The 14,341-nt window shown below is 62.6% G+C and overlaps 1 protein-coding gene across 5 annotated transcripts in view; it reads left to right on the top strand.

The window, feature by feature from the left end:
• The window catches only part of PPFIA4 (PTPRF interacting protein alpha 4), a 30,211-nt gene extending 16,283 nt beyond the window's left edge, over nucleotides 1-13,928 (top strand). The window contains exons 16-31 of one of the 5 annotated variants that reach the window (XM_070401027.1): nucleotides 429-669; nucleotides 1,015-1,050; nucleotides 1,178-1,311; nucleotides 1,538-1,704; nucleotides 3,398-3,479; nucleotides 3,907-3,988; nucleotides 4,388-4,588; nucleotides 5,143-5,205; nucleotides 5,682-5,708; nucleotides 6,824-6,999; nucleotides 8,753-8,850; nucleotides 9,061-9,236; nucleotides 10,587-10,655; nucleotides 11,626-11,767; nucleotides 11,893-11,991; nucleotides 12,153-13,928. In XM_070401027.1, the coding sequence (XP_070257128.1) occupies nucleotides 429-669; nucleotides 1,015-1,050; nucleotides 1,178-1,311; nucleotides 1,538-1,704; nucleotides 3,398-3,479; nucleotides 3,907-3,988; nucleotides 4,388-4,588; nucleotides 5,143-5,205; nucleotides 5,682-5,708; nucleotides 6,824-6,999; nucleotides 8,753-8,850; nucleotides 9,061-9,236; nucleotides 10,587-10,655; nucleotides 11,626-11,767; nucleotides 11,893-11,951 (1,753 nt within the window). In that variant the 3' untranslated portion in view covers nucleotides 11,952-11,991; nucleotides 12,153-13,928. Of the gene's footprint in view, nucleotides 1-428; nucleotides 670-1,014; nucleotides 1,051-1,177; nucleotides 1,312-1,537; nucleotides 1,705-3,388; nucleotides 3,480-3,906; nucleotides 3,989-4,387; nucleotides 4,589-5,142; nucleotides 5,206-5,681; nucleotides 5,709-6,823; nucleotides 7,000-8,752; nucleotides 8,851-9,060; nucleotides 9,237-10,586; nucleotides 10,656-11,625; nucleotides 11,768-11,892; nucleotides 11,992-12,152 lie in introns of all 5 variants that reach the window. The other 4 variants (XM_070401025.1, XM_070401028.1, XM_070401026.1 and 1 more) reach the window with 4 other exon arrangements.
• Nucleotides 13,929-14,341: the final 413 nt, after the last annotated feature.

Genomic DNA, 14,341 nt, shown 5'->3' with positions numbered 1-14,341 from the left:
TACACAGCGTGTGTGACAGCGTCTCTCTGAGCCCCCCTCCCATTATTCTCATTTTCCTGTGAACGGGTCAGCACAGTGAAAGGTCCAGTGTTGGGGACGTAGCCCACTCCTCACATTGGGAAACTGAGGCCAGAGAGCCAAGTGCCTGACTCGAGGTCCCCCTGTAGTTGGTGTTAGGCTGACGATTCTGACGTGCAAATGGTTTGTATTCCTCTGACTAAATTGCCTCCGTTCCCAGCAACTGCTTTTGTTAAACTGGGGAGTTTTGTTACATAGTTGAGCTCACAAGAAAGAGAAGAATCTTTCTAAGCTGCAGTGGGAAGTGCTGGGCAAGGCCAGAAACACCTGCCTCCTGGTGGCCCACTGGGGCTGGTGCCGGGGCCGATGCTGGGGCCGATGCTGGGGCTGATGCTGGTCTGTGCCTCCAGGATGATCCAGGAGGAGAAAGAGTCCACGGAGCTCCGCGCGGAGGAGATTGAGACGCGAGTGACGAGCGGCAGCATGGAGGCCCTCAATCTGACCCAGCCGCACAGGCGCGGCCCCATCCCCACCTCTCTGACTGCCCTGTCCTTGGCCAGTGGGTCGCCTGCATTTAGTGGCCGCTCCACAGCTAAGTGTGCCTCCCGCAGTGCTGTTCAGGACCTGGACCGAATGGGGGTCATGACCCTGGTGAGTCTTGGGACAGTAGAGGAGCAGCCCTGTTGTCGCTGGGCTCAGCCTTGGGGCTGGCAGGGCTCCACCTCTTCCCGTGATGTGCGCACACCCCACACGTCCCGCCACGAGCACGTCCTGTTCTGGACACACCTCTCCCTGGAGGAGCATGGGCTCAGGAAGCCCACCGCTGCCCACCTGTCTCCCCCCAGAGGCCCTGGCTTATTGTTCTGGGCCAGCTGTTCTCTGCAGACCTGGGCGAGGTCCTGACTCCTACCTTCCCCTTCTGAGACCTGGGCTCCCCTTGGGGTGGACTTGCAGGCACCCAGAGGGTGAGTGAGCTCACGCTTCTCTCTCTTCCAGCCCAGTGACTTGCGGAAGCACCGGAGGAAGCTGCAGGTGAGTGGGCTTGAGCAGGTCCTGTGGTCGGTTCTCTGGCTTCTCCCCAGCCCCAGGCCTCCCCGCTGCGCTCTTCCTGCGGCCAGATCTCTCCCTCTATCCCCTGATGGCTCCACTGTCTGTTCAGTCACCAGTGTCTCGGGAACAGAACCGAGAGGATAAAGCCACCATAAAATGTGAGACCTCTCCTCCTTCCTCACCCAGGACGCTGCGGCTCGAGAAGCTCGGCCACCCAGCCCTGAGCCAGGAGGAAGGCAAGAGGTAAGGGAGCCCTCCCAGCTCTCCATCCCCAAGGCCATCACTGCATCCAGCGATCTTGACATCTCACTTCTCTGAATCACCATCAGGGAAGGACAGTCCCACGTCTCCCTTGTCACCTGCTCTGATTGCCCCCTCCCCCCACCCAACTCTGACACTGCCTGTAAGTTCTTCCTGAGGTCTGACCTCCACCCTCCTGCTGTACTTCTCCCCTCTGTGCTGCCCTCAGTGCCGTGGAGGACCAGGGCAGCAACCCCAGCAGCAGCAACAGCAGCCAGGACTCCTTGCACAAGGGCGCCAAGCGCAAAGGCATCAAGTCGTCCATCGGCCGCCTGTTTGGGAAAAAGGAGAAGGGCAGGCTGACCCAGCTGAGCCACGATGGAGCTGCGGGCCACGGTCTCTGCCCCCTTCCCAGCAAACAAGTCCAAGTTCAAGTAGAGGGCCAGAGGCAGGAGGGGGCTGGGTGTGGGCTTGGCTGCTGCTGCTGCTGTCTGCAGGGACCCCAGCCCGACGGGGTTTCCGTTAGCTTGTTGCTCCCCAGAGGGCGGCTGCCCGTCCCCCGGGGGCTCCAACCAGGGTCAGGCCGCCGTGGCTGAAGAGGTTCCTGTACGGAGTGAAGGCTGGGCCTGCGAGGGGTCGTCCAGCCGAGGGTCTGATGCTCTGTGCCCGGGACCTTCAGGAGAGTCAGTGTGGTTGGAACTTCCTTCTGGCCCGTCTGGCCTCCAGGACCCACATTTCATAGGCCTGTTCGAGTCGGAGCCTGGCAGCGGGCCCTGCGCCCCTGTGCGATGATAGGAAGCCCTAGTGCACGCCTTGGCAGGTGGTAGGCACACAGCCGTGTCAGCTCTCTTCCTTCCCTCCTCGCTTCCCGCATCTCCTCAGTCCTTTGCTTAGCAGACACTTGTGGAGTAACTCTGGACACAGGCTCAGTGTTAAGTCCATTCCTGCAAATAGCTCTGATGAAAAGGTAGCAATGAAGAGACAATTCAACGACAGTGAGATGCCCGAGGTGCAGTGGGGGCCACGGAGCGGCTTGCTCTGCTGTCAATATCTTGGGTGAATCTAGAGGCAAAGTAGGAGGGGAAGGGGGTCTGACGTGGGTGTGAGAGTCCTGTATGCAGCTGAGTCTGTTCCGAGTGGGTAGGAGGGGTGGGGGAGGGGAAGGTGGGCTTGGACCCTGGGCTGGGTTAGCTCATAAGGGCCTTGCAGAATCAGCTGAAGAGGTTTAGAAGCCCCCAAGGCAGCGAGAGCATTAACCAATTTCATGAAGGGGAACCTGCATGATCAATGAGAAAAGGAACCTTTGAGCCCAATGCATAATTGCATAATTATACCTTCCTGCACCCGGGAAGGTGTGAGTCAGAACCCAGTGAGCTAGGAGGACGGAGGGGAGAGCCCTCTACTCTGTGTGGGAGCCTCTGCCCCAGCACAGGGGAGCTGAACGCCCCAGACCAGGCTGCTGCGTCTGATCAGGGCAGGAGGCTTCTGTGTGAAGCCGATTTCCTGTGCTCCTCCCGCCTGCTGGCACCTGAGCCTAGGGCAGCGCCTCCGACTTCTGGACCAGCCACACCAGCTGCCCTCTGTGCCCGCACAGGTGCTGCCCTGCATGCGCTCTGGGGGACGGCCTCCGCTCAGGAGGCCGTGGGTGGAGCGGACAGACTTGTCCTTGTTCTCGTGGTGGTTTTGGCGAAGGAGGGCACCCTGAGAGGCGGTCTCCCCGTCGGACCTGGGCCAGGAGAACTCTCTCAGCCTCGTGGCCCATCGGGTCTGGTTCTCCGGGTCTCCTTTGCAGCTTGGTTTGGAGGAGGGACAAGTCCTGGTGAGGATTCTGCTGCTGTTAGTGTCGCACAGTGTGGCTCCATCGCATCGGAAAATACCCGCAGGGCCAACGCTCAGGGGCACCGTCGGGGCTGGGGGGCCTGGGCTCGGACGCTGAGCGGAGGCTCCGGGAATGGTGGGTGGTCCCGTCAGGCCCTGGGTTCCATGCACTGAGGAGCTTCCAGCTGGTCTGCTCCCAGTCCTGGACCCACCAGGGAGACCAGCAGAGGGTCTGGCTGACCTGCCATTGCTTCCCTTCTAGTTCTAACAGACTCCGAGCTCGGGCTGCAGGAGCCCCTGGTGCCTGCCAAGCTGGGGACCCAGGCAGAGAGGGACCGGCGGCTGAAGAAGAAGTAAGAGCAGCGTCCAGGCTGGCTGCCACCCCCTGCCCGTCCCCTGGCTGCCACCACTGCCCGTCCCGTGGGCCGCATGGGGCTGAGCTCAGGTGGTCAGAGCCCAGGATGCCCTTTCTGAACTGAGCTGGCCTGGTTCGTGGGGTCACGCAGAGGCTGGGCGCTGGCTGTTAGGGTGGCTCTGGCAGAGCAGACCGACATGGTCGTGGTCGGGCCGCGTGCACAGTGAGAGCTCTCGCCCTAAGTTTGGAGGGCGTCCCTGCCCGTGTCTTGGAGTCACACTGCTTCAGGCACAGAGCAGGGTGGCAGCCGGGTGGCGGGCGGGGGGGCGGTGAGCAGGGGAGCCCAGCACGGGGTACAGCCGTGTCCCTGGGGCCAGCCCGGGTGGCACAGGAAGGACTGCTGAGTCTGCTCCTCTCCCTGCAAGGCACCAGCTGCTTGAAGACGCGCGCCGAAAGGGACTGCCCTTTGCCCAGTGGGACGGCCCTACTGTGGTCTCCTGGCTAGAGGTACCTAGGCAGAGGGTCTACTCCGGGCCTGGGTGGGGGACTCCTGGGCAGAACTTTCCCAGCATGCTTCTCCCCTGCCAAGTACACATGGGACCTAGACTTGCCCCGCCCCCATGCCCATCAGCACACAGCGGTTACCTTGATGGCTAAGGGCGGCAGGCCCCGCTGAGCCATAGGGCCCACAGGCGTTGACTGTGGCCGCCCCCGGGAGCTGGTCCCCGGGCAGAGCTGGGAGCCCCTTCCTCCCCCAGGCCCAGAGTTTCCACTGTGAAGGGAGACGCGTTTGATGATGGTCCTCTCCACATCTGCTCTTCTGAGACATGGCTGGGCCTGGCCTTGCCCTGGGGGTTGCCCAGCCCTTGGAGAGGCGGCTGAGTGACCCCGTGCCTGTGTCTGCAGCTCTGGGTGGGGATGCCAGCCTGGTACGTGGCAGCCTGCCGTGCCAACGTCAAGAGTGGGGCCATCATGTCGGCCCTGTCGGACACGGAGATCCAGCGGGAGATCGGCATCAGCAACGCCCTGCACCGGCTGAAGCTGCGGCTGGCCATCCAGGAGATGGTGTCGCTGACCAGCCCCTCCGCCCCGCCCACCTCCAGGACTGTGAGTGGCCTCTCCCTCCCCAAGACCCTTCCCGAGGCCCTGGAATAGCTCTGCCGAACCTCCCATGGGTCTTGGGAGAGATGGTAGCGTGTCTGCCCCTCACTTCCCATCCCCACACAGGGGTCCATCTGGTCTGCAGGGGGTGATGTTGATTCTGGGGTCCCAGCAGCCCTAGCTTCTGCCTCCCACATACCACCAGGGGCTCCGTCTCCCCCCTGACTCTCCAGGCAGCTGGGACTCCGGGTCTGTGTGGTCAGATGGCGGTGGCTGAGGGAGTGGGATCTGTGAACTCTGTCCCAGGCCTCCAGCCTCTCCGTAGGCCTTCCCTGTGGCTGGGGGCAGCTCTTGTCCGCGCTGCAGCATTCATGCTCGCTCACTGAGGGGGCGCTGGGGACGTCCCAGAGCCAGGCTCTGTGCTCAGCAAGGGACACAGAGCTGGACAGTGAGCGGAGCGGGGCCAGGCTGTGGGAGGACTCAGGGAGGGAGCTTTGTCCTTGTCCTCGGGGGGCCCCAGGGACCCACTGCAGGGCCAGCTAGGTTTTCTCTCTCTACAGTCCTCCGGGAATGTCTGGGTCACCCATGAAGAGATGGAGACTCTGGCAACATCCACTAAAACAGTGAGTCGGCCCTGGGCCTGGGGTTAGGGCTGATGGCCCAAGGCGGGCGGGGGAGGTTGTGGGAAGTCGGCCGAGTGTGAGATTAGCCCTGACGTGTGACTGAGCTTGTTCTCAGGTGGAGGTTGGTGGGGAAGGAGAGAGACAGAGCGGTTGGGTGGGGGTGGGGGGCAGAGTCCATTCCACGGTCACAGCTGGCACCAGGCGGGCGGGAGGGGGGGGGGTGAAGAGAGCTTTGCGCTGCTGTGGGCCTAGACCCGGGTCCTGCCTGGCGCTGAGACCTGTGCAAGGACGGGAGGGCCTTGCTGCCCTTTTACCGAAAGCATGGCACCCACACCTGCCTCCTCTCCCAACCTCGCCAACACTTTCCTTGCTCACCCACCAGCCCTGGGTGTGGGCTCCCACTCGATGGGGCCTGGAGTGCGTGCTGCCAGGTTCTTGACTTGGCCATTTCCCCTCACGCTGCACGTTCCTGCTAGGACAGTGAGGAGGGCAGCTGGGCTCAGGTAAGACCCCCTGCCGGACGCGGGGTCCAGGGCACCTGCGAGGACCCTCCCTCCTCGTTCCCCTTTAGCTACTGTCCTGGCTTCTCAGGTTGGCAGGAGAGGAGCCCGCGGGCTGTGCCTGCCTGGTGCCTCTATCCACCCCCCACTCCCCCCCTCCCCCCATTGGTCTCCCTTCAGGAATGATGAGGTGTAGGTTGGAAGCATCCTGTTCCTCCCTCCGCCCTCTCGGGGGCCTGTGAGCTGAGCAGAGACCTCTTGTTCATTCACTTAGTGAGAAATATTCCAGGCTCTGGACACAGGCGTGAACAAGCTGCCCTCTCGGGCTCGTATTCTAGGGAGACAGGCAGTGAATGCAGCCACGCCTCTGGACAGCGAGCCAGGCAAGTGAGACCACGGTGGGGCTGCAAGCACGGCCGTCGCACAGGGAAGCCGGTCAGTGCAGATGTCAGCCTGTCCTCAGCAGCGGGGTGCTGAGCCCAGGAAGGCCGGCAGAGCTGGTGTGTGGCTTAAGCACACGGTCGCTGCTGTGCCCAGAGGGTTAGCCAGGCGCTGCCCGGCTCAGTCAGGGCCTGGCCTCCTCCTTCGCTTTCCACATGGAAAATGGCAGCAGCCAGCACCACACTATGAACGAGTCAAAACCACACCCACTTTTCTCAGGTCTGCAAGAAACACAATGTATTTTTGTGCCACAGGATTTTGGTAATTAGCTTACGTGTGCCTTGAGATGAAAAAGGTTGAATATCGTGGTCTTAGAGAAACGCACTTGGTGATTGTAAAAACCGTTAAACCTTTTTTCGAGCGAGGGACACAGAGCTCAGGGGTCCCCTCGGGGTGTGGGGTGGGGAGGAGCAGACCCCCCTGGGTTTCCCTGGCTCTGGCGCCCTCTGCCCTGCAGCCGCCAGCAGGGGTGAGGCTGAGAATCGGAGGCAGCTGCCCCACGGCCCCTACACGACTGCCTGGGAGCAGCTCTGACCTCAGTGCAGGGGGTTTGTCCCTGACAGAGCCACGTCATTTTGGGACCTAAAAAGCTTCATTTAAAACCCCCACCTCCCACCATGCCCACCCCTGGGTGAACTACTGTAGTCGGCTGCAGCCTGGCACTGCCTTCCTCCCAGACCCTGGCCTATGGGGACATGAGCCACGAGTGGATCGGGAACGAGTGGCTGCCCAGCCTGGGGCTGCCCCAGTACCGCAGCTACTTCATGGAGTGCCTGGTGGACGCACGCATGCTGGACCACCTCACCAAGAAGGACCTGCGGGTGCACCTGAAGATGGTGGACAGCTTCCACCGGTGAGCAGGCGGCGGCCCTCCCGACCGGGCCCAGCGCTGGGCTCCGTCCAGTCTCTTCCCGTGGCCTTCTGGGTGGCAGCAGCTCCTTGGGGAGCTGGACTCTCTCCCCTTCAACCCTAACGACCAAAGTTGTTTCCCTTAACTCCCCTCCTGGGGGTTTCTCCCAGGCTGTTTCGTGCTCGTCACGGGCTAGCTGGATTCTGTTTACCCGGAGACGACTCGCCTGGACCCCGGGTGCAGGGGGCACTGACCCCTTCCGGCTGGAGGACAGGTCCCCTGGGCCCTTGCCCGGCCAGTGTGCCCGTCCCGAGCTTCCAGCCCGAACCCACGGTCTTTGCTGCAGGATGTCACCCAGGCCTCCCCTCTCTTTGCTGAAATATCTTCTGTTCAGAGGTGTTTGGAGGTCCCAGATTGGCAGCCGTGGACGGGATTTGGCCCGCAGATGTGTTTTGTGTGGCCCACATGGTATTTTTAAAATTATGAATTTAGTTGCTAGTTTTTAAGCACTAGGAAATTTTACACAAAATTTTGGATGTCTGGATCCTCACAAATTGAAAGCTCTATCTATCGTCACATTGTCGCATGGACTCCACCAGCCCCCGCAGCCCCTCAGCCCCGCAGCCTGCTCGCCCATTTGCAGTAAATGCCTCCTGGCCCCAGGCGGCATTGGGCTTGCAGAGCAGGGCTGAAAACGGTGTGAGGAAGTCCTTGCTAACACCAGCTCAGACTGTCCAGGTCGCTAGTTCCTGGAAGGGGTGTCTGAACCGTGAAGTGATTTCCGGGCAGAAAGGCTGGGGCAGCGGAGGGGCCGAGGAGGGAGCTGTCTGCATAATCGAATCTCGCAAAGCAGTGGCCTCAGTGGAGTGGAGACAGTGGGGTTGGCAGGGAGTTTCTCCTCTGCTCCTCAGCTTCGCAGGCGACGACACCAGAGGCCACACGCCAGGGCCGCTCTTTAGCAGGAGCAGTCGCGGCCCGAGGTGGGACGAGCTGCCCCAGGAGGTAGTGAGCTGTCCGTCCCCAGAGGCTGGCACGGGTGCTGCCTCCTGCATGAGGCGGGCGCTCGGAGCGATGGCCTCTGGGGTCCCATGTCACCCCCGGCTCTGGTTCTCCGCGGGTTCGTTGTGATGGAGCGAGTGCCCCGTGTGCACCTGCTGCAGCACGAGTGCTTCCGGTCCTTTCTGTGAACTCGTCCCAGGGGGTGAGATCCGGGAGGGAGCTTCCATGCTAACTGGGATCGAGTGGCAGGAAAATTAGACCTGGGTAAGGAGGCTGGGGGTGGGCTGGGTGGTGATGGTCATATAGTCGGGTGGGCACGGCGGCATTTCAGCAAGGCTGTAAGGCAGCAGAATGGGAGTGCTCCCGGCAGCAGTGCAGCCAGTGCAAAGGCCCCGAGGCCTGTGGGCAGCGAGGCAGGTGTCCCTGAGCTCAGACGGTGCAGGAGGACCCGGTAGCATCCATAGGCTTGTGTGAGGAGCCGGTGAAATGAGAACAAAAGGGTATCTTTCCCTGTGACTGGTGGGCTGTCGGGTCTTTGTCACTCAGTCCTGGAGAGGGAGGGCCATGCTACTTCCATGCTGAGAACTTCACCGTGAGGCCCAACCGGGCTGAGGGGGGACAGGGGACCAGAGAGGGAGGTGGCCTTGGCGGGGCACGTGCAGGTGGAGCAGAGCGTCTGGGGGCTGTCTGTGCTGGAGAACGTGGGCAGCTGGGCAGGAGCGTGGCCCTGAGGCTGTGGTGGGCTGTGTGCCTGCAGGAGCAGCCTGCAGTACGGCATCATGTGTCTCAAGAGGCTCAATTATGACCGGAAGGAGCTGGAGAGGAGGCGGGAGGAGAGCCAGCACGAGATCAGGGGTAAGGGGGTCACTGGGGCCTCGCAGGTGCGCGCCTGGGTGCAGGGGCCTCACCCCAAAGCTGAGAGGGAAGGAGGAGAGGGGGCTCAGGATGGAGGAGGGAGATGGGGTGGAGCCGAGGGCAGGGAAGGCTGGGGCTCTGGTCTGGGGGCTCCCCTCTTCCCTGGAAGCCTCTGGACCCCGGGTCCTTCTGCTCTTTTCCTGCCTCTAGATGTGCTGGTCTGGACCAATGAGCAGGTGGTCCACTGGGTCCAATCCATTGGGCTCCGGGACTACGCAGGGAACCTGCAGGAGAGCGGCGTGCACGGCGCCTTGCTGGCCCTGGACGAGAACTTCGACCACAACACGCTGGCCCTGGTCCTGCAGATCCCCACACAGAACACCCAGGTGGGCGGCACTGGCGTCAGGGGCCCCGCTGCCTGTGCCTCAGCGTGGGCCGAGGGATACTCGTGAATTACATGTAAATTACATGTCGTTGTCCTGGGAACCCATCCAAGAATGTGTTGACTTCTCTGAGCTGTTTATGTCCGGCCTGTGCCCGTCCTGCGGGCAGTGGGGCTGCAAGTGCTGCCTCTGAAAGGCTTCCTCCTGTATTTGTCCTGAACGAGCCGGGCAGCCGGGAGGGAGCCTCTTCCCAGCCTCAGGGGTGGAAGGTGGGCGAGTTCGCCAGCCTCCACTCTGGTGGTGTCGCGGCTCTGATGTGCTGCCCTGGCCTCGCCTGTCTCCTTGGGGGCGCAGGCAACACAGGGCCAGCGTGTCCACCGGGCTCTGCAGCCACAGTGGAGAGCACAGACCCCCGTTCTCTAAGGAGCGCCTGGATGTCCCCCAGATGCGGATTCCTGTGTTTGTCCTCCTCCAACCTGGTCTGCACTCCCCACCCTCAGCCTGGGGGGCTCCAGTCGGAGCGGGTCCTCCCCGCCACGGCCCGCAAGAGTGCCAGGCTGCGGGACGTCCTCCCTCTCCCTCCCGGCCACTTGGAAAGGGTTCCCAGGACCGAGAAGGATGGTCTTTATGGAGCAACATGGGGGCTGTTTTCACCCAGAAATGGGCCGAGTTCTCCGTCTTCCGTTTCCTGTCTCCGTGTCACCGGGTTCTGTGAACGGGACTCACCCGTGAGCAGGAGCAGGGCCCAGTCCTTCTCACTCTCCTGACCCTTCACGGCTTAGCTGTTGGGGAGGTCGGATCCGGACCAGTAGGAATCCTTCCTTAAAAATGGTTGCTGATATCTGGTGGCATTTTTGAAAACTTGCTTATTTCTGGCATTTCCCAAATCTCCCGAGTTAAACTCCCGGGCCTCGTGGGAGGACCTCTGTGCCCCCTTCAGCCCTGGGCCACCAGCCGACGACTGAGCTGCCTCCAAGTGAACCGTGGCCCTTCACCCAGATCAGCTACATCCTGTTCCCCAGGGCCTCCTGCTGCTCACTTACCCGCCCAGAAAGGCGTGATGTTCACTTGGTGCACAATGTGGGCTTTCCCCAGTAGGTGAGGCCTGCCTTCCGTGTGATCTGTGACCTGCTTTTTACAGTCAGTTTCCTAGTTTGCTCTGTGGGAAGGAGCCCGGTTCACAGCTGACTTGAGAGGGCCCTGAGGTTTGCGCGAAGGGGCAGATCAGTTGGAGGGTTAAGTGTCCTGAAACTGCGTCTGCGTGGACGTGGCCCCTAGGAAACAGGTGGCAGACCGGGCACAGAGCTGACTAACCACAGCCCCCCTGCCTCTCCCTCTCCCTGTGGACGCCAGGCCCGCCAGGCGATGGAGAGAGAGTTCAACAACCTCTTGGCCTTGGGCACCGACCGGAAGCTGGATGATGTGAGCGCCCGCCCTGATGGGGCCTTGGGTTTGTCATTGGTGGCTCCTAGCGCCCATCGGGACACCTGACACCCCACCCCTCACGTTCCCGTCCCCGGCCTGGCCTTGCGTGCCCCTGCCTGTCAGGTCTGCCTTAGCTCCTTGGCTCCAAACGAGTTACAGACGACCCCAGACCGCTTAACGGCGGTTTCCCCATCCTCACTCCATCTGCTCTGTGAGCACCCCCCACCCCGAGGCCCCGAGGCCCCTACTCACACCGCCGGCCTCTGAGACGTCCTAGAGCTTCCTTCCCAGTAGGTCTGAGCCCTCCTTGTGGTCTGACCGCAGGGCCTCAGCAGACAGGACACACGCAGGCCGCCAGCACCGACTGCATGGGGTGCCCTGGAGTTTGCTACACACACAGGTACATACACACACAGGCACACACACACACACGCAGGCACACACACACACAGGCACATACATACACAGGCACACACACAGGCGCACATACACACAGGCACACACACACACAGGCACACACACACAGGCACACACACGCAGGCACACACACACAGGCACACACACACAGGCGCACACACACAGGCACGCACAGGCACAGGCACACACATAGGCGCACATACACACAGGCACACACACACACACAGGCACACACACACATGTGTAGAACGTGTGTGGGTTCCAGGAAAGGAGTAGACTGCCAGACCCCACTCTTGGGGATCTGATCTCACCAGTGCCCTGCAGGGGGCCCTGCTGGGTGGGGGCTGCCTGGTGAGCGCATCCCACGATGACACAGGAGAAAAACTGGGGGGTCCTGGGGGGCCCCAAGCCCAGGTGAGATGACGGGTGCGTGATGGGCAGATCCCACCAGAGGCCTCCCATCCCCGAGACAGTTCCCGTCAAGGAGTCATCCAGGGCCCCGCCGAGCGCCCAGGCGGGAGGGAGGTGCATCCCACTGTGTCCCCTGCAGGGGGAGGACAAGGTGTTCCGCCGCGCGCCCTCCTGGAGGAAGCGCTTCCGGCCGCGGGACCTCTCCGCAGGCATGCTTGGCGTGTCCCCGCTGGGGTCCCTGCAGCCTCCACCGGCCCCGCCTAAGAAGGTCACGCCTGAAGGTGAGTGACGCTGTCCGCCCTGGCTGCCTGAGGCTGCACTGACCTGCTGTGGCCGTGGCCTGGCCGCCCCAGCAAGCGCTCGTACTAACAGCCGCCTGTGTGTTCTCGGCTGCCGCCTCTCGCAGCCGGGCCGGCCGGGGTGCAGAGACCGGAGACCTCCACGGTGCGGACCTACACCTGCTGACCCTCCCGGTCTGGCCCTGTGCCCGTGGCCCGTGCTCGGGGTAAGTGGGCCAGCCCAGCCGCATGGCCTTCGCCCCTCCTCGCCCTCCCGGCTGGCCCGCGCGCTCTGCTGCATCTGCTTGGTGCTCTGCTTGCTGGGGTGCCCTGCCACCCGGCCTCCGCTCGAGGCACTGTCTACAGCTGACGCCCCCCTCTCTCTCAGCGCACTCCCACTATCTCTACGGACACATGCTCTCTGCCTTCCGAGACTAGCTACGGCCCCCAGGGCTCCACAGGCTCGGCCGCTGGACCCCTCCTGCTCGACCCCTTCCTCCAGGCTCCCAGGCTCTTCAGTGACTCTCCAGCCGCCCTGGGTCTCCGAATACATGTGTCCACCCCTGGGCCGTCCCCCACCCCAGGCCCCGCGTGTCCTTTGTCATCTCTGATGTGGCTGCGCCTTCTGGAGTCGTGCACGCGGGCCGGGTGACCTGCCAAGAAAAGGGCACTTCACCCTCTGCGTGTGGGCTATCTGGCCTCTGGTCCCTGTCCCTGTCCTGGCTCTGCCCAGTGGCCTGACTGCCATGGTTTCTGCTCCGGGACCCCCTGCGGGGCTGGTCGGCAGCAGGCCTGTCCTGGGTGAGGCTGGGGAGGAGGTCCCAGGCCTGGCCTAAGCTGAATCCCAAATGTGAATTTGAGAAGAACCTGGGAGAAATGGGCCCCTGAGCTTTGGGCCGAGGGTCCAGGTGTGGAAACAGCCCCCCATTCAGTGAGGCACAGGCTGGTCAGTGGAGGAGACCAGAGGCTGTGGTGGCCTCACCCAAAGGGCAGTGGGATGCCGCCCGTCCCGCGTGGGGTAGAGCTGCTGGGGGGTGGGGGATGCTGTGGGGGAGGGTCGGGGCCTGCGGCCTTAGCTCTGGGCAGGACAGAGATCACCCCATATCCCAGGCACTGCCAGCCCTGCCCCGCACCCTGTCCCTCAGCCCCTCTGCCCCCTGCAGGAATCCCAGCCCCATAGCGCGCCCATGGTGGAGTGGGTGTGCCCTGCCTCAGCTCCGGCTTGGGGAGGAGGGAGGCTGAGGCTGCCTCCCCTTCTCTCCTGGGAAGAGCTTGATGCTTCCCCTAAGTGAGTCGGCCCCGCCCAGGTCATCGAATGAATGTGGGTGAAGGCCGCCCTCCACCCCTTGCTCAGGGCTGCCTGGGTGTGCAGGGGCTGCCTCCTCTAGAAATTCCTACCAAGTGGGCAGCGTTCCCCAGCAGCATGGCATTCCCAGGAAATCCTCTTCCTCGCCCATTCCTCACCCCCCTCGGTGCTGGAAGTGCTGGGGACCCAAGTTCAGGATGTGGGAGGAACCCAGGCTTCATCCAAGCGAGAGCAGAGGCAGGTGTGTGGAGGCCACACTCCCGGCCGGTGGCTGAGCAGCTGGACTGGGGGCTGAGTGAGGCTGCGCTAGTGAGGCAGTGCAGGCTCAGCACTTGGCAACCTCTCAGAGGTGAGGTCCCCACGCTGGGGTGGGGGCTCCCCTCGCGCCCTGCCCTCCCTGGCATCAGCCACTGCGGAGATGAGGGCGGGAGAGAAAGCCCTGTGCTTGGGTGATGGGCCCGAAGGTCGTGGAGAAACCCCAGGCTCTGGTTGGTGGGGTGGGGACCACAAGGCGTATGATGGTCAGGGGACCCGATGAGCTGGTACGAGGGCGCGGCCACAGCCGTCCTCCACGCGGTTGTGTCGTGAGGCAGCAGCTGGGGGACCTGGGTCCCTTCAGGGCATCGTGGAGTGTTTCAGGGAGGTGATGGAGGAGAGGCCGGTGGGGGATGAGGCTGCTGTCTGCTGATCAGAGGAGGCTGTTTCTCAGTCAGTGCATTTGCAGAGTCCCGAGGCCTGAGCCCTCACAGCTTCCTGTCAGGTCCCTGCTCAGCACTGTGCTAGCCCCGTGCATCCGGAGGGGGTGCGTGGGTGTGTGTGCGTGTGGGTGTGCGTGTGCCCCACCAATAAACCTGGTTTTACGACAACGTAAACATGTTCTGGTCCTTTTCTAACCTGGAGCTCACCTGCATGTCCGTCCTCCGGGCCTAGGGCTGCCCTTGGGGAAGCAGCTCCTTGGAGAGCTGAGGGCGGTAGCTTCTGCTCCACATGCCCCGGGCCTGAGAGGGCGGTTCGGGCTGCTCGTGCCCGGGGGTGGGAGGGAGGGCCGCCTGGCTGCTGGCCGTACCCTTTGCCAGCCATGGTCTCCTTCCAGCCTGATTCCCCAAAGCCTGATTCCCCAACATTTGATTAACCCAGTTGGATTTCTTGTAGGCGCTTCCACTGGAGACTGGGACTTGGGCTAATTTCCCTAAAGAACTCCCCTCATTATTCATTCATCCTTCTCTGGAATGTAATTGTGAAGGCTGCGCTCTTGTTAATGTCGGAAAGTC

Source organism: Myotis yumanensis, unplaced genomic scaffold, assembly GCF_028538775.1.
Source record: "Myotis yumanensis isolate MYYU_CA2020_CCGP unplaced genomic scaffold, mMyoYum1.0.hap1 SCAF_22, whole genome shotgun sequence".
In the NCBI taxonomy this organism is placed as follows: domain Eukaryota; kingdom Metazoa; phylum Chordata; class Mammalia; order Chiroptera; family Vespertilionidae; genus Myotis; species Myotis yumanensis.
Note: the sequence above shows the minus strand (reverse complement) of the source record. Positions and strands in the feature narration are given on the sequence as shown.